At 44.3% G+C, this 19,635-nt stretch overlaps 1 protein-coding gene across 1 annotated transcript in view; it reads right to left on the bottom strand.

The window, feature by feature from the left end:
• Positions 1-19,635, bottom strand: part of PIK3CD (phosphatidylinositol-4,5-bisphosphate 3-kinase catalytic subunit delta) — a 37,451-nt gene that overhangs the window by 7,604 nt on the left and 10,212 nt on the right. The window contains exons 2-14 of the mRNA XM_044282035.1: positions 8,581-8,750; positions 7,674-7,902; positions 7,342-7,565; positions 5,375-5,554; positions 4,986-5,126; positions 4,812-4,901; positions 3,816-4,034; positions 3,636-3,732; positions 2,277-2,407; positions 2,127-2,177; positions 790-957; positions 573-694; positions 82-225 (exon numbers count right to left, since the gene is read on the bottom strand). Coding sequence (XP_044137970.1) covers positions 82-225; positions 573-694; positions 790-957; positions 2,127-2,177; positions 2,277-2,407; positions 3,636-3,732; positions 3,816-4,034; positions 4,812-4,901; positions 4,986-5,126; positions 5,375-5,554; positions 7,342-7,565; positions 7,674-7,902; positions 8,581-8,721 — 1,937 coding nt within the window. The 5' untranslated portion in view covers positions 8,722-8,750. The remainder of the gene's footprint in view (positions 1-81; positions 226-572; positions 695-789; positions 958-2,126; positions 2,178-2,276; positions 2,408-3,635; positions 3,733-3,815; positions 4,035-4,811; positions 4,902-4,985; positions 5,127-5,374; positions 5,555-7,341; positions 7,566-7,673; positions 7,903-8,580; positions 8,751-19,635) is intronic.

Below are 19,635 nucleotides of genomic sequence, written 5' to 3'. Positions count from 1 at the left end.
CAATTGAGTGCCAGCTCATATTACACAGGTTCAGTAGTCATAGTCCAAATAAATAGGAATCCGTTTACAGCCTGTACTTGCCTAAGGTGCCAGAATAAGAAGTGTCCAATCTTGCGGTGGATCAGCGCCCTCTCCAGGAGGAATGTTGTCAGCTCACAGTCCAAGTAAGATTCATATTTCAGAACCTGCACTAGCTGAAGGAGATACTGACAAAGCTCCTCATTCCTGCACAAAAGGAAGAAGATCGCAGTGAGCTACGTTACTGAACCCAGGATTAATGTCCGATCACAAAATACATTATACAAAGTGTCACTAATCGAAGACCTTCACAAGAGCAGATGCTTCAGGGGCTCCCGTCAGCTGCCCTCATAAGCAGAATTGTGTAGAAGAGAGATGCCAGATTCGCCAGTGGGGTTCAGGAGAACCAATGACCGGGGGGTTGTCTAACAAGTTCATCTTGTGATACGGGTAAAGAGTGCTCCAAGACAGTAAAGACCCCCACCAGTCCCAATGCTAGGTCATGCCATGGCCGGCCCCTATAGGGTCTGACCCACTGATCCTATGGTACTCACGTTAATTTTTTCAGGCAGCTCATAGTGAATGATCCCACATATCTATCAGGGAAGTTGAAATCCAACAATTCCAGGGCTGTGAGGACAGGCAGCTCCGGCCAGGTCTGCAGCAGATAAACCATCTAGTAAAGACACAAGAGTAGACATTAGATGTATAATTACATATTATATGACCATATCATATATAACAAACAAGAGTTTCTCCAGCTGTCTGTACCTGTGCTACATCCTCGTGTTTGTTCCACTTGGTGGTGAGCAGCAGTTTGGGGAGGGCCTCTGGGTGACGCTCTTTTATTTCATAACGCAGTTTCCACACCAGCTCCTTTTCATGCTCGTATAGCTCAGCCTGGCCTTTCCGGTCAACTATCTCCAGGAGCTGCTGTCGCTGCAGAGGACAAGACGAGACACCTGCTGTTTATCATCCCTTAACAGTGTCCCAGATCTTCCAAGCTCAGACTGTGGCCCATGTGGGGGCCCGATCACATGGACTGCAGCGGCACGACGCAACACTTGGTCTGCCCCATTATAATGAGGATTATTGACATTTCGCAATAACAAGGAGCTGCTAATTAAAGAAGCAATTACAGCTCACTGGAAGGAACACCAAACAAGTCCCAAACTTGATGGCCGCTCACAAGTCCCCTTGGTGATAATTACGCAATTCAGGGGTTTGTGCAGTTTTATTTTCTCTTTTTTTTTTTTTCTTTTACGAGATTCAGGTCTCGTAATTATTGGCAATCGCCTCCACTGTTAAGTTTCTGCCAATACACCTGCGTTAATATCCAGCAAATCTTAAAGTAGTTCCCTTTAAACAGACCATTCCACAAAAAAACTGAGCTTATTCATTTCTTAATAGGTCCTCATTAGAGATGAGCGAATTTCATATTTTGAAATTCGTTCACACTTTGGTGGTAAAAGGTGAATTGCGTTATGGATTTCGTTACCACGGACCATAACGCAATTCTACGACAGTGCCTTTAGAGGCATTCCGTTATTCAATCCGTCATAATAGAAGTCTATGGGCTGCATAACGGATCCGTCCCGTTTCCGTTATGCAGGGGACTCCTCTAGTCCTTATAGTAGCACAAGACTCTGTACAGCCCTACTGTAAAAGGATGAAATTCAGGCTAGCTGTAGCCACCATTAGGGGGAGCTCAAAGCATAAAGCTCCCCTGGAGTGAGCTCCCCCATTGCACGCATCAGCAAACTTCAGCACGCCAGCTGTTGTGAAATGAGGATTCTAGGAGTTTCACTTCTTTGGGAGTTACAAGTACAGCTGAGCAAGCGTGCATGCTGGGAGTTGTAGTTTCAGAGCAGCTGGAGTGCCAAAGGTTGCTGATCCCTTCCCTAGTGGCATCTGGAGGCAGACAGTTTTATCATTTAACTGTATGGCTGTGTAATCAGAAAAATATTCAAAATGTACTAAAACGGAATATGCACATTTTAACATTATATGGAACCCTTTATAGAGGCATAGTCCCAACTTCATAAGGGGCTCTTGTACAATACCATTTAGTGACTTTACATGGCGCACACGCCGAGCTGTATCATTACCTCATCAAGTGTGGCATTACACACGTCTCCTAGTCTGCCCAACTCAAGTAGCTAAAGGCAAAATAAAATAAAAAAAAAAGACAGCTGGTATTAAGATATATACTAGTTAATATTGCTGAACCTTAGCAACTACCCCCATTCATTACTTACTTTCTCAATAGAAGGATAGTACACAGGGTTATCAGATACATTGACAAAGAAGATCCTCAAAGTGGCGGCACTTTCTGTATTCGGGTTACACTGTACAGTTCCCATTGGGTTTAGCAGTTCTCCTTTTTCATCTACAGTAGAAAGCAGACATGTAGAACACCAGCACTGAGCAGATCAGTCACTGCACAGAGATCTGGACACAAGCAATGGGTCAGGAAACAGACGTTCGAACACCATATTAGGAAAATCTGATTTAAAGGAGTTCTCTGGGAAATATTTAAAATGGCCGCCAGAAATCTGTCCAAGAATGAGAGCAGGACTGGTTGCCCCATTTGCAGAGCTGTCTAGGAAAGGGACAGGACCGCACTATGCAATATGATCTGGCACTTTCATCTTCTACACAATGGTGAGCTTTCCTGTCGTAGGCAGCATCAGATCATTACCATCTATTGTAGGGCAGTGTAGGGTGTAGTGGGGCCCTTCCCAACCATCCCATGCAGCTCAGCAAGTTGTGGTAACCAGTCCGGCTCACATTCTAGGACCACTTGCTGGCCGCCATTTAAATTATTTTTCAAAGAACTCCTTTAATAGAAGGGGTCTCCACTATAGGGCCCTTTCTCTAGAAGACCTGTCTGTATGTTGCATGCAAACCTAACTGATTTCCATGAGAGCTGTGTAATACTTCATTAAAAGGGTCCATTCACACATCCGTGCGTGTGTTTTGCGGATCCGCAAAACACGGACACCGGCAGTGTGGGTTCCGCATTCTGCGGACCGCACATCGCCGGCACTTAATAGAAAATGCCTATTCCTGTCCGCAATTGCAGACAAGCATAGGACATGTTCTATTTTTTTCAGGATCGGAATTGCGGACCCGGAAGTGCGGGTCCGCATTTCCGGATCCTGGTAGCATATCGTGCGGCCCTATAGAAATGAATGGGTCCGCAATTCCGATCCACAAAATGCGCAAAAGAATTGCGGACGTGTGAATGGACTCTAACCTGTAGGGAATGTAACCACTGACTGCTGGATTCCTCCACCCCATGCTAAGGGTCACTGCTGTGGGACTCTGATCAACTTGTCATCAGGGAACCCTTATTTCCATACTGCATAACCCTTTAAAGGTTTCTCTTCTGTAAAACCAGCAGATGACACATGTTTTCTGGTCACTTGTGTTGGTTGCTGTGAGATCACCTCTGGGGGAAAAAAAAATAATAGGATTCCTCTTTCCCCCATAAGATGTCCCTATGGACATGAGCCAACGTAGAACCTGCTTGCAGTATTGGAAACAAATGAAGAGCAACTACATATCTATCATCCTGAGATTATAGATGATCAGACATCAACAAGGGAGGTTACCTGGAAATGACGACCACATACAGAGAGAGTATTCCCCACATTTCAGCATGTCCTTGTAGTCAAAGAGCATGGTGTTCACCCAAGCTATGGGATAATCCTGCACACAACAAAAGACAAATGGACATTGCAGATATGAAGCAAATAAAGCTTGGACATACAGTACAGTACTACAACTCTCACCGTCTTTTTTGACTTTTTTTTGGTAGACTTGGCCTTTTTGGTCTTGTCGACAGCATACAGAGCAAGGCTGAGCCGGGTCATGCGAGGAAGGTCACAAACATTAATATCAAACTCTAAATGCTGAAACCATTGTGGATCGGAGGAGGCGTTGACTTCGCTACTAGCCGCTGTCTTACACAAGAGCTCACTGCCGTGGTAGAGGCCGCACTGGACCAGCAGCTGCAAAAAAACACAAGGATCTCAGACCACGGAGGAGCAGTCATGTGTGTGACGTCTAAATTGCAGGGTCATTTAGTGAGTACACTTAGCACCCCATACTTTAGTTTATGTCCCCCTTTTGGAAAACCATTTTAAAGTTTACATATATACAGAGTTAGAGCCTGCATTACAATGCAGATCTCTATTCATAGTACGTTAACAGCAGAAAAACCCCTAACAGCTCAACTGAGTTCCTATAATGCACAGGGGCCGTCAGATACTGAACAAGAAGAGAATGCTGTGAGATTTCAACTCTGAAGCCAGCAGAACAGTTAGAGCAGGTCCAGGGTGTAAAACAAAATGTAAATCAGGATCAGCCCAGGATAAGTAATGTATGAACACAATGACCCTACTAGCAGAAGCGCGAGTACAGCTCTGGGGCATAATACAGGATGTAACTCAGGAGCAGTATAGGATAAGTGCTGCAAGGCATGTATACAATGACTCCACCAGCAGTATAGTGAGCGCAGCTCTGGAGTATAATACAGAACTGAACTCAGGATCATTACAGGATAGGTGATGTACATAAACAATGACTCCACTAGCACAATAGTGAGTGCAGCTCTGGAGTATAATACAAGATGTAACTCAGGATCAGTCCAGGATAAGTAATGTAATGTATGGACACGGTGACTCCACCAGTAGGATAATGAGTGCAGCTCTGAAATTTAATACAGGCTGCAACTCGGGATCAGCACAGGATAAGTAATGGTAGAGAAAGAAAGCAAGCCTCCTGACCTTTAATCCATCATCTGCGTTGACGTTACAGCCATACATGAGTTGAAAAGAAAATGGCCTCTGCAGTTTCCATAGTGAACAATGATGTGGCTGGGAAGAAAGATGAAGGCATACAGTTAGAAATCTTGTGTCACATCATCTCCAAACAGCAGTATCTAGTCACTGGCATCTTACCTTCTTTGTTGGTAGTGGTGGCGGTTTGTGTCGTATCTTGGAGCTAATGATTGTGTCTCCCTGCTGGTCTGGTAATGTGGAGTAGATGGAGACAAGGGTGAGGTGAGCCGTGCAGTTGGAGTGAAAACAGTGGTTGATGTGCTAAAAACATCGGAAACAATGTAGCTATTACTGTCAGTAACTGCTTTGACTATCAAAGACATGCAGAAAATATTTCCAGTTTTGTTTAACATACTTTGTGTATAATTTTTTTAGAAACATTACTGCATTCAGAGGACGATAACCCATCGTGATCGTACCCAAAGGAGGCATGGCTTGGTTGTGGTGCGTCAAGACTCCGGCTGGTATGAATTAGTGCAATAGTCTCATTTGGATGTAAAAACACTTACTTTGAACTGGCACAGGGGATAGTTTCCATAGATGTAGTCCAGAATGCCATTGACCTGCAAGATGTAATCTTCTGGGCGCCACGGACTCTGTTGACCAGACACATTGGACTTTTTTCTTAGAGCCATGCGGATAATGGAGAGAGGAAAGTCTCGAGGAGACACCTGTAGTGTGAAGCTCTCCTGAAGAGTACGATGGATACAATTAAAGGGGACACTCACAACAAATATATTACAAGTGGCCATGTCTTATATCAGGAGTGTATACAGGGCTCAGAGTGTGCAAGCAAAACTTTTGAGAACTGCACTAAGATGTTAGTTTATGTCCCACACAATCGTTTGGGTTACATTTGTGAAAATGTCTAAAATGAAAAATATCATTGCTGCCCACAGCATCCAATTTTTTCCCCGCTTCCCACGACATTGTAAGCAACTGTAAATGGTGCCGTTAGATAGTACATCTTGTCCAGAAAAACCAAGCCCCCATACGGCTATGTGAATGCAAAAATTAAAAAGTTATGGCTTTGAGAGGGACGGGAGTAAAGAAAGTCACCTGGTCTTAAAAGGGTTAAAGTAAAAACCTTTCTACAAGAAGAAATCAAATAAGATGAGGGCGATCGTTAAAGTGCACTTCAAGATATTCAGGTATGACTGAGGGTAACCGCAATCTCTTCTCCCACCCTATGTCGGCTGTGCAGTAGAAGGAGCTGGTTAGTGCAGTGCTGCTCCGAATCATTTCAATGGTAGCAGTGCTGCAGTAATGAGCTCTGTCCACTGCACAACACATGGAAGAAAGACCTACTTCTGAAAAATTGATTGGTGGGGGTGCAGGGTGTCAGACCCCTGCCGACCAGATAATGATCAACTATTTTGCTCCAACTACAAACTGCATGCAGTAGCAACAAACTCAAGTACAATAAACTGGGTAGAAAAGGTTTCAAATCTACCCTGATGACATTGCGCCCTCGGTAAAACATGTTGGGAGAGCTTTCACTACCCCTGATGACATCGAGCCTTTAGTGAAACATGGCGAGAGAGCTTTCTCTACTCCGAGGACAACGAACCTTCAGTGAAACATGTTGGGAGAGCTTTCTCTACCCCCGATGACACCAAGCCTTTGGTGAAACATGTCGAGAGAGCTTTCTCTACCCCTGATGACATCGAGCCTTCAGTGAAACATGTTGGGACAGCTTTGTCTACCCCTGATGACATCGAGCCTTCAGTGAAACATGTTGGGACAGCTTTGTCTACCCCTGATGACACAGGGCCTTCAGTGAAACGTGTCAGAAGAGCTTTCTCTACCCCTGATGACATCGAGCCTTCAGTGAAACATGTTGGGACAGCTTTGTCTACCCCTGATGACATCGAGCCTTCAGTGAAACATGTTGGGACAGCTTTGTCTACCCCTGATGACACAGGACCTTCAGTGAAACATGTTGCTAACAAATTACTGTAACTGTCTGCCCTAAAATAGGGAACCACATTTATCCTACTGAATAACCAGCAAGAGAAGAATTGTTTTAATAGGATAACATAGGGCCATTTTTAGATGTGTTAAGTATTAATAGGGTGGCTCAAAAGTTCAGGACAGGACCTTCATACCCATCGGCTATATGTGTTTAATGATACAAATACCTGAACCCATGATAAGGTCCTTTTTGACTTATAAATAGGGAGAGAGGTTTGCAGTTTGATCAGATGGGATTCAACCACTGTGAACCCTCGGATCAGCACAAGAAAAATGCCATGGCACTTCACTGTTCACCTTCAGTTCAAGTGTGGCTGTATCTAGTATTGCTCTAGAATAGGCTGCAGTATCAAACACAGCCCTCCCACTCCAAGTGGTCAAGCCATGGAGTAAACAATGCAGATGCAACTCCAGTCACCCCTGAAAAAGATCCTATATAATTTGGTATAATTTTGCACTCTGGGCCCCCGCAGACGGTCGCGACTGATCCTGTGCTTCTTACCTCGCTACTTTCAAACTTTACGTTGATCATGAGGGTCTTGTTGCTCTGAGAAGTCTTTGCGAACACTTTGGAGGAATGCTCCAGCTGAAGAGGAAAGTTGGACTCCATCCAGGTGTCCCAGTTCATGTGCTGCCGCCGCAGGGCGATCTCTTCACAGAGCTGGCGCATTTTGCCACGGAAGTCATTGACTTCTAGGTCATTTAAAGAGTCGAATTCATGAAGGCCTGTGTAGGGGTTTAAAGTGAACATGTGTAACACAACCAGATGAGAATTATAAGTAATAATCGGGAGCTTTGTACTCCCCCTCACCCCATCTTGCGGTCTGCTCTTACCTTTGCCAATCAGCAAGCTTATTTGGGAATTTAGTAACTTCTCGGCCCGATCCCCCTCCCTGGCCACGAGCCTTAGGACTGGCAGGAAGGGTTGGATATCACACAGGCGCCTCTGCTCATCCTCCAGCTCCTGCTGCTCTGCTGTTTGATTGATGCACGTGAAGACGTAGGACGTGGATGGACCAAGGGTATGAAAGAGCGGTTCTTGCTGCGCCCGTTGCCATAGTAACTGTTACCACAAGTGAGGAAAAGGGGTCAAGACGGCACAGCATGAAATAAAGATGCTACTACAACAAAGCCTCGATGGATTCTCCATATGTAACCTCTCCTGACATGTCTGTTTTAGTAACTACTAGCATTGTTGTGCTTTAACTCTATTACTCCTTATATAAATTTATAGCTAAATTGTTAGCTGGGTGTTACCATTCCCTTTAGCAAACAGATGCACGTCCCCGCACAGTGTGCCCACTGCCAGCACTGATTGGAGAGCGTTAGACTCTGCTGGGACACACCAACAACTGGCAACACCCAGCTGGCAATTTATTCATAAACGTCTAACAGGAATAATAGAGGAACAGAACATAGAGGCAAAGGAGTAGATATGCTCCAGAATTGTTATTTCGTATGGAATACAACTAGGGGTACTTTCACACTAGCGGCAGGCCGGATCCGACAGGGTGAACAGTCTGTCGGATCCGTCCTGCCGCTAGTGTGAAAGTAGCCTAATCCAAGTCAGGAACGGCCTCTTTAATTTGCATTCTTGCCAGATCTCCCTTGTACCCACATATCTCCCGGCTGCTATAGAAACAAAAAGGCACACCAAGCCAATGAAGCCTCTTAATGCCAGAGACAAAAACAATTTAGAAATATAGTTCAGATGGGCATGAATAACACCAGTAGAACTCACCTCCTTGATATTTCCTAGGCTGGCACTGCATGGCACGGGAAAGTTGAGGTAAATGCCAGACGGTAGTAGGAAATCCACCAAAATGCTCTGCTTCTCCTCTTTGGCCCAGAAGTCCACTGGGCAGTAAACTCCAGGTGGCATCCTGCCCTGTGGCTACCGTCCCACAGGCCCTGCAGAGAGAGCAGAGTCCTCTGTTGGTCTCAGAAAGTGCTCACCCAGCTTTCTGGCTCATCTGCGTAGTTATACACATAGGTGTAGAGATCAGGAAAGCTGGGTGGCTGTGTGGTGTATTATTCTTAGTTTACATTCGGAGAATAGTCACATACATAGTTCTCTATTTACAGGGATTTTCCAGGAGCACAATACTGATGGCCTATGTTCAGGATAAGGGCTCATGCACACGACCGTATGTGTTTTGCAGTCCGCAAAAAACACGGATGATGTCCGTATGCATTCTGTACATTGCGGAATGGAACAGCTGGCCCCTAAAAGAACAGTCCTACCCTTGTCCGTAATGCGGACAATAATAGGACATGTTCTATTTTTTTGCAGAACTGACATACGGAAACAGGAATGCACACGGAGTAACTTCTGTTTTTTTTGGGCGGAGCCATTGAAATAAATGGTTCCGCATATGGTCTGCCTACGGAACAGACACGGAAAGAAAATATGGTCGTGTGCATGAGCCCTAAGTGATAAATATCTGATCAGTGGGCATCTAACTCCCGATACCCTCGCCAATCAGCTGTAGAGGCCACAGTGCTGCTGCCTCTTCATAGGTCTGTGACCTCACGTTCGTGGTCACGTGCAGCTCAGTCCTACTGAACTCAATGTGCCTGTGCTGCTATACTAAGCACAGCTGCTATGTAATGTGCAGCACGGTGTATGCTGTGAGAAGGCCACCGCGCTCACTGAAGCGCTGCTGCCTCTTCAAAGAGCTAAAAAGGTGTCGGACCCCCATGATCAGATATTGATGAGAGGACAGATCAACATATTCTACTCCCAGAAAACCCCTTTAATCTGTCCCCCCCAACACCACTGGTATGTGACATTTTAGGCTTTTGAAACAATGGGGAAAAAATAAAGGAATAAATCCTGATAGCAGGAGAGAGTTACGTATGCCGCCATGTTGTGCGTATAGTATGTACAAGTATGCCAAATGATACATCTATTTGAGGATGCCAATCACGCCACCGTAGGAGGAGGGCTAACAGATTTTATTGTCAAGGTCCCCTCAACAGTATTATACGCTGACATTATATACAGTGACACTGTAGGTAAAAACGGACGGAGTGACTGCTGGGCCTCGTCTGAGAGAGATCTTGACTGGGGGTATTTCAAAAATTTGCTGTGGGGCCCAGTCATTTGTAGTTACGCCAGTGCTTAATAGCTAGATCGCCAATCCAAAATGGCTGCCAGTAAGTCACAGTGCGTTGACGTTGGTGAAAGCCTCTTTCTCGGCTGCTCCTCTGACTCAGAGTTCCTGAAGTCTGCGGAATACTGTGTAACCCCGGGGAGAAGCCTCGTGTGGATCATATTCCTTTATCTGCGAGGACGAGAAATTCCTGACTCACTGGCAGAGGAATGCTGCACTGACAGACGACCGCTAATGTCTGCTCCAGACGTTACCACCTGGGATCCTCCATCTTTTTATATGTCATTGAAACAAATCTAGAAAATGACCTCTGAAAAACATAAAAAGCTCTAAACAGATAATTGAGGGGGGGCGCTGCTGTGAGTCCGTGTCCACATGCCACCTTTCCGGGGTCACTCCAGTACTGCGGGCGCCATGAGGTCATCTCCCACCCCACAAGCCATAGCTTCCTCGTTTCACCCATCCCTGGTCTGTTCGGTCGAACGAAGCTACATGTTCTAAAGCAGCAGCGTTTGTGAAACTACAACTCCCAGCATAACCAAACAGCTGCAGGGAACTGTCGATTCACTAGACAAAATGTTACAAACTACCATGTACCGCATACAACTATATAATTGTATTCATCCTGTGCTTTCTGGTTCATTAAAACAGAATGCCAGTACCTCTGACACTGTGGTACAGATCTTGAAAATGATGAGGAATCTAAATAACACGGCTGGGCGTTGCAGCTTCTCCTAGGAAGCCAAAGGTTGCAAAACTTAGATGGGACGTGCAACAATGTTCATCCAGAGCCTCCTGGTTCAAGAACATTTGGTCTAACAATGTGGATTCTGCCGTTCAGTGGGTTCACAAAGCTGGGCGACATCCACCATGGGTGTCAAATCTAAATACTAACGTTACTCTGTTAACAGTCACAGCAAGGGGCGGGGGTGCTATGGAATCTTAAAAAATTCCCCCATACTTCTACAGAATTACAAGGTCACACATTACATCATGAGAAGAGGATTCTGGAATTTCCCCTGGAAGCCTCAAACATCTGTCTTAGGTTTATAATATCCAGAAACCATACATATTACCCCCAGACAGGACAGATACACTGTCATACCAAGTGCAGGGCCCGAGAGGGCGGAGCCCGACACACAGGTTCTTCCTTGGCTCCACTCCCTCAGGCACAACACAAGGTAGCAGCTTTGGCCACGTCTATATTCAAGGTTGTGCCCTCACCGATTCCTCACATTATCCCAGATATCCTTTTGGAAATAAATGGCCATTACTATGATCTGCGTCTGGAGTATACTGCAGTATAGGTAAATGCCCCCTGTATACGCCGAGCCAAAATATTACCTCCGGCTCCGAACGCTGGTGTGGACATAAGCTGAGGGGTACATTCACACGACCGTATTATTTTATCCGCATCCGTTACGCATTTTGCGGAATAGATGCGGATCCATTCATTTCTATGGGTGAATAAAATGTGCGGACAACGTTCAGTATGTGGTCCGCATCAGTGTATCTGCATTTCTAGTCCGCAGAAATATGAAGCTTGTCCTACTATTGTCCGCACATATCGGTCCGCAGCCCCATTCAAGTCAATAGATCCGCAAATTGCGGGTGACATACGGAATGGTTTCCGTATATGTCATCCGTTTTCTGCGGATCCGTTCCCATATTTTTGAAGGCCTTAATAATTCTTTCTTGTTTTCTCTATCTTTTTTTTTCCTTCCATTTTTTGTGGACCGTAAAAAAGGAACACAAACGGAAGTCATTTGTCCGCAAAATGCGGACATACAGTTCCGTTATTTGCGGACCGCAAAACGGAAATTACTACACACAGTCGTGTAAATGTACCCTAACTAGGAGGGCGACCTCCAAATCAGTTCTCTCACACACTACGGACATCTGGGGTTGTTTGTCTTTTGGAGTCATGCTCACAACCGTACCCGTTTTGCATCAGTTGTGTGCACGAGGCCTTATCCATGTAAGGGGAAGGGGTATTTAGTTTGCAGCCATCTTACAGGGTCATTCCATTAATGACTTTATTCGCCCCTTCCCCGCTGGATTCGTAAGGTAAAGAATACTTGCCCACTCCCTGCCACTCAGTTCGAGCTCTGTGGTTCCCCGACTGTCCATGATGGAAGTTTACATGCAGGGGCCAAAGAGCAGTGAAGGTAATTGGGGACCCAGAACCGATCAGCAGGGAACAGGTAAGTAAACTTCCCCTTTACAGGTCCGGGGGTGGGGGATTTCAAAAATACAGAAAGCCAATCCTGGAATATCCCTTTAAAGCAACTGATATAAAGTGGTATTCTAGCACAAGGGGAATTTTTTTTTTTTTTAAAGGGATTCTGTCACCAATTTTTGACCCCCACATTCAAAAATATGTTTATGTGCATGGAGCCCTTGTGATTCCTAATGTGGTCTTATAAACTAAATCTGTAGGCTCATTTAGTGTAAAAAACCTGTCATTCATCAGATTAAGGTGCCCAGGAGGATGCTCATGTCTCCAAGATGCCGCCGCTCGTGCCCAGCTCCTCCTTTGCTGTCATCAGCGCCGCCTTAGAATCCTTTTCGAATCCTTTTCAACGCCTTCGACTCCCCCTCCCTTCCCCCCCCCTCCTTCTCTAACATCCCGCGCGTGCGCACAGGCCTGTGCCTAATGCACCCGTGCGGACTTCTCCGTTCAGCTTCATTGAGCGAAGTGCGCATGCGCCGGCACTTCGCTCAACCTCCCGATGACCTGAAGGCTCAGGTCATCGGGAGGTTGAGCGAAGTGCCGGCGCATGCGCACTTCGCTCAATGAAGCTGAACGGAGAAGTCCGCAAGGATTTGTGACGCTGATGCGTTTAGCTCATGGATATGATGTAACAAACCCTCAGCTAAGAGAAGTATCAGGTCTATACAAGATTTCAACCCTAATACATCACAGAGCTGAGAGCTTTACAGTCATTCTGGCATTATACCAATGAACCAGAGAGCTCAGGATGAACAATGCTATTCTATCAAACTATAACCACTCATGCTCACACAGGCAGAGATGGGTAAAAAAAAAAAAACGCTCCAGTGTGTACAGCGTTGTGCCCATCCTAGGATAGTGTATGAATGAACCTGAAAGCTCACAATGAACAATTCTACCGATCCAGCTCTGTGGGATTGTCTGTATACAAAATCGGGGGTCATCCTCTGCAAACCACGGGGTGTCTGTACCTGCAGCATATGGGGACTAGCTCTTAAGAGGGTTACGCCGCCCTCCGCACAGTGGGGTACACTGTGACCTTTACATCACCAATACCACAGTGATAAATAATCGCCTCTTATCAGACGCCAGTCGTCCGTTACTACATTTAAAGCCGGAAGCATCAGGCAGATAAAACAAAGGTCTGGAGGGGCAGTCAGATCTGACCTTACAAACCGTAATCTTTAGAATCGTGAATGATATAGTAAAGGTCCGATAATCCAGAACCAACAGCATTGGGCAAAGATAGTCCCAGGCTGATGTTTGGCCATGGCCCAAGCGAATAGATGAATGACGACCACTGGTCCTCACCTACGGAAAAGCTCTGCAGTCCAGTAAAATAAAAACCCTGCCAATTCAGACATACAGATTATAGAGGCACAAAGTATAATGAGAAAATGCTCATATACTTTATTCAATGACCCGTCGCCAGCACCCCTGCTCAACCCCTTTCTCCGTTCCTTTGCGATACTACAGTTCAGCCCCACTGAGATGAATGGAGCCGACCTGCAATACCAGACACAACCCACGGACAGGGGTGGTGCTGTTTGTGAAGAAGGCAGCCAAGTTTTTCTAACCCTAGACAACCTTTTTAGGGAGGGTTCACAACTCTGTTTCATTTTCCGTTCTTCTGATCCATCCGTTTTTTTAGATGGAAAAATAGTACTGCATATCAGGCATTTTTTCCCTATCTAAAAAAACGGATCTCTCGCAGAAATGGCTCAAACGGATGCCAAATGTATAACGGAATCCATTTTTCCTGTTCTTCTGACGGATCAGAAGAATGGAAAATGAAACGGAGATGTGCGCTCTCCCTTGTTTCCATAATGAGTAGGTACAACGAGCCCCTCCATATCAGCAATGTCACCATTCTTAGGCTACTTCCACATCTGCGCTTTCCCTTTCCGCTATGAAGATCCGTCATAGCGAAAGCTTTTCCTGATCCATGAGCGATCCAGCAAAAACGCTAGTGTGATAGTAGCCTAACATTCCCGACCACATGGCCACACGCTGCGCCTTTAAGAGGCAGGGGACGTCAGTGTCCGTTACAGATAGTATTTTTTATTAATAGAGAGCGGCTGAGTCAGAGCTGGGGCGGGGGAAGCAGATCTATAGAGCGCGCTCGCAGGCAGACGCAGGAGTGCTCAGCCATTGTCTTTGTGAGCTCATTGTCAGGCGGTTTACGAACACGTTCTGCATTCATGAAGAGGAATGTGAGATCAGTTACCTGACCGGGAAGCTGCAGAGCATCTCACTTAAAGGGAAAGAACATGTTAAAAATAAAAGGTCCACAACCAGTGCGACTTCTTGTCCTTGATTGTTAATGGGATATCAGGTTCTGGGAAAGTTGGGTGAAAACCAATATGGCTGCCATTACAACCCAAAGAGACATGAACTCGCCTTTTCCTAGCTCCGGAGCTACAGAACTGCCAGTTCAGTCTGTGATTTGTAGGGATACGTCACCACATAACATGGCAGCACTGCAGTTCAGGGAAAGCTGGGTCCTTACGTCTTTTACCGACATTTTGCAGATTATCAGAGAGCAGCGCCTTATGGAAGCTCGGCGGCCTAGCTAACCAGTCACATGACTGACTGCTGCGTGGGGCGGAGCCCGTCAGTTTCCAAGGGCAACCAGCAGACTTTTGTTGTATATACCATTGTCTCACAACGATCATGATATCTGATACTATATAAATGTACCCTCTTTATATTTTGTATTTTTTGTAATAGTCTGATGAAGGCCGGATTGTGGCCGAAACAGAGTATAATACAGGATGTAACATAGGATCAGTACAGGCTAAGTAATGTATGTACACAGTGACTCCACCAGCAGAATAGTGAGTGCAGCTCTGGAGTATAATACAGGATGTAACATAGGATCAGTACAGGATAAGTAATGTATGTACACAGTGACTGCACCAGCAGAATAGTGACTGCAGCTCTGGAGTATAATACAGGATGTAACTCAGGGTCAGTACAGGATAAGTGATGTATGTACACAGTGACTCCACCAGCAGAATAGTGAGTGCAGCTCTGGAGTATAATACAGGATGTAACATAGGATCAGTACAGGATAAGTAATGTATGTACACAGTGACTGCACCAGCAGAATAGTGACTGCAGCTCTGGAGTATAATACAAGGATGTAACACAGGATCAGTACAGGATAAGTAATGTATATACACAGTGACTGCACCAGCAGAATAGTGAGTGCAGCTCTGGAGTATAATACAGGATGTAAGTCAGGATCAGTACAGGATAAGTAATGTATGTACACAGTGACTGCACCTGCAGAATAGTGACTGCAGCTCTGGAGTATAATACAAGATGTAACACAGGATCAGTACAGGATAAGTAATGTCTGTACACAGTGACTGCACCAGCAGAATAGTGAGTGCAACTCTGGAGTATAATACAGGATGTAACTCAATATCAGTACAGGATAAGTAATGTATGTACACAGTGACTGCACCAGCAGAATAGTGAATTCAGCTCTAGAGTATAATACAGGATGTAACATAGGATCAGTACAGGATAAGTAATGTATGTACACAGTGACTGCACCAGCAGAATAGTGAGTGCAGCTCTGGAGTATAATACAGGATGTAACACAGGATCAGTACAGGATAAGTAATGTATGTACACAGTGACTGCACCAGCAGAATAGTGAGTGCAGCTCTGGAGTATAATACAGGATGCAAGTCAGGATCAGTACAGGCTAAGTAATGTATGTACACAGTGACTCCACCAGCAGAATAGTGAGTGCAGCTCTGGAGTATAATACAAGATGTAACACAGGATCAGTACAGGATAAGTAATGTATATACACAGTGACTGCACCAGCAGAATAGTGACTGCAGCTCTGGAGTATAATACAGGATGTAACACAGGATCAGTACAGGATAAGTAATGTATGTACACAGTGACTGCACCAGCAGACTAGTGAGTGCAGCTCTGGAGTATAATACAGGATGCAAGTCAGGATCAGTACAGGATAAGTAATGTATTTATAAAGAGCCTAAACCTTGTATATAGGCTACAAGTTAGAGTATGTTCACATCTGTGTTGGAGACGCCATCACGGTCCTCCGTCACAAATCCAGTTACAGTAAAAACAACAGACACAAAAGTGCATCATGGCGCCTGTTTTGTCCCGTAAAATGATGACCTACCTAATGGTAAAACCAACAGACTCCATCATAGTCAATGGTGTTGTGTCCGCCAGGGGCCACTTGCTCCCATCATTTGATGAAAACCGTGGTTCCATCATTTTAGTTGTTCTGTTCTTATAACGGAGCAGAACAATGGAAATGAAAAGCGCCTATGTGAACACAGCCTAAACTGTAATAGACCGCTATAGAGCATCTCCGCAGCCGCAGGCCGTGCTGTAATATACATTTACATGAAGAGGGGGTTTCCATTATAGTATTTCACGTTTCCCAATTTGACCCAACTTGGGTTTCACTAGCACCGGAACAATCACTACAGAAACTGCAGCACAGTAATGTTCTGTTACAGTGGGTTGTAGATAGAGCCCATCGGCCTCAGAAACGACTCTGTTATATACAGATTTTGTGAGCTTAGAGTAAATGGGGTCATTTTTGGAGGCTGTATTTAAAAGCAGCAGCCCGTCTTCTGTGTGGGTTTCCTTTGCCCTAATGACATCTCTGGTGACTTTGGAGACATGAAGCAACTTTTATCCCTATTGTGTGTAAGTCAATATCTGCAAACAGTTCAAATACCATAACCCTCTTGTGTTAATCACATCTGAGATGACACCCATTACTATGCCCACAGGGGTTTCCACCCAGCTTTTACTGACCTAAATACGCAGAGGTCCCACCATCTCTCTCCCTAACTGTTCTGCTTGTGCAACAGTGCGTTCCACTAATGAAACAAGAGGCTCAGGATGAACAGCGTCATTACCTTTGCTTACTGAATAGAACTGTGTGGAGGGAGCGAGCTGTACTAATTTGGTCTCCTGCTGAGAAACTACCAATACCAATAGGCTTGAGCGCCCATGTGAACTGCCAACTTTCCACACAAACTGAATGACATCTCAAACAGCATTTCTTTTTCTGTCTACTGTTCACATCCCATCTATACATTCTACATCCCATAATCTACTCTCTCCCCAGATCTACTGCCAGTAAAGAAGGAAGTATTTCCACTGCCGGAGTGGTTAACACCTGCTTAAAGGGGCAGAGGGTATTTGGTAGGCGAGGGTTGGTAATAGGGAGAGTCAATCCACCTGTATTTCCTCACATCGACAAGAAATAAAACTATTTACATAAGAAAAAAATGTTTACAAATCTAATAAAAAAATGTAATAAAATAAGAGAGAATATACTGTAGATACAAAATAAATACCGTACAACAGCGCACTCCTGCTATGACACATTTCTGGATAAAACTCTGCCTAGATGTGATGCAGTGGTAGAATCCCCCTCCCACCTACCATCGATTTCACGATCCTGACCAAAAACAGAATCACATTTAAATAAAAAGGCTTAATTTGATTATTCACTCAGTTCTACTAGACAAAACTCCCTCCTGTCCTTGGGATACGGGATACACAATGTAATATCCACGAGTGGCCAAACAGGTGATGAACAACAGCCACACAAAACTGAACTATAACCTTAAAAAATAAAAATAAAAAAAAAAATCGTGCAGTCTTTGGCCACCACATGTTTAAAAATGTGATCATGTGCTAGAGGCCTTATAGACTGCCCGTCACTGGTATGGTGACAGGCTGTAATGCACTGGTATATAAGGTATGCCAGTGCATTATAAAAACCTATGTACCCTAGGGAAAGTAAAAATAAATAAATAAAATAATAAAAATAATTAGGCCTCTGTCACACAAGCGTGGCGGATTGTTTCCGGATGCGTTCAGTGAAACTCGCACCATTTTGCAAGCAAGTTCAGTCAGGTTTGTCTGTGATTGCGTTCAGTTTTTTTCCATGCAGTCGCAATGCATTTTGATGTGTTTTTCATATGCGTGATAAAAACTGAAGGTTTACAAACATCTAGCAACCATCAGCGAAAAACTGCACTGCATCCGCACTTGCTTCCGTTTTTCACTGAAGACCCATTCACTTCTATGGGGCCAGGGCTGCGTGAGAAACGCAGAATATAGAACATGCTGCGTTTTTCGCGCAACGCACAAGCGATGGGTGGTTTCTATTATGTAAGCCTCACAAAGTGACTTCAGACCTGAACTGGTCCTTAAGAAGTGGGTTTTGGAAATTTTCTGAAAAATTTCAAGATTTGCTTCTAAACTTCTAAGCCTTCTAACAGTCCCTCAAAAATAAAATGGCATTCACAAAATGATCTAAACATGAAGTAGACATATGGGGAATGTAAAGTAATAACTATTTTTGGAGTTCTTACTATCTACTATAAAAGTAGAGAAATTAAAATTTGGAAATTTTCTAATTCTTCCAAATTGTAAATTTTGTATTTTTTTTATTAATAAAAATAAAATTTTTACTCAATTTTACAATATATGACGAGAAAACAATCTCAGAAAGGTCTGGATAAGTAAAAGCGTTTTAAAGTTATCACCACACAAAGCGACACGTCAGATTTGCTAAAAATTGCCTGGTCCTTAGGCCTCTTTCACACGACCGTATGGCTTTTTCAGTGTTTGGCTGTTTCCGTTGTGTTCCCGTTTCTGTTCCGTTTTTCCGTATGGCATATACAGTAATTACATACAAAAAAAATTGGGCTGGATATAACATTTTCAATAGATGGTTCTGCAAAAACGGAGACATACGGATGCATTCCGTTTTATTGCGGACCCATTGACTTGAATAAAGCCACGGAACATGACTTGCGGGCAATAATAGGACATGTTTTATCTTTCAACGGAATGTAAAAGCAGAAATACAGAAACAGAATGCATAAGGAGTACATTTAGTTTTTTTTTTGCGGAACCACTGAAATGAATGGTTCCGTATATGGAACGCGGGAAAAATGGGCCGTCTACACATAAAAATAAATTTAAAAAAACGGTCGTGTGAAAGAGGCCTTAAGGTGAAAAATGGCCGGGTCCTCAAGGTGTTAGGTTTTTAGTTATTTTTCTTAAATAAACCTTTTTGACCATAAAAAGTGGTTTTATTTAGTAAAAATGGCAAAATGCACACTCACACATATGACATCACACCATATTTGCCAGAACACGTATACTAAAGATGTTATTTAAACCACCACGTGAACAATGTACAATAAACAAATTATTTTTTTCCTATTCACCACCGCCACTCAAAATAAATGTTAATAAGCCCCATGTACCAAAAAATAAAAAATTGTACCAAGGAAAACTACATCTCGCCCCACAACAAGCCACATATATGGCTACATTAGTGCAAGAATGAAGTTCACATAAATCTATACATATTTGTTGTCACCCTAATCGTACTGACCCACAGAATAACAGTAAA

This window comes from Bufo gargarizans, chromosome 2, assembly GCF_014858855.1.
Source record: "Bufo gargarizans isolate SCDJY-AF-19 chromosome 2, ASM1485885v1, whole genome shotgun sequence".
NCBI classification, from domain to species: domain Eukaryota; kingdom Metazoa; phylum Chordata; class Amphibia; order Anura; family Bufonidae; genus Bufo; species Bufo gargarizans.
Note: the sequence above shows the minus strand (reverse complement) of the source record. Positions and strands in the feature narration are given on the sequence as shown.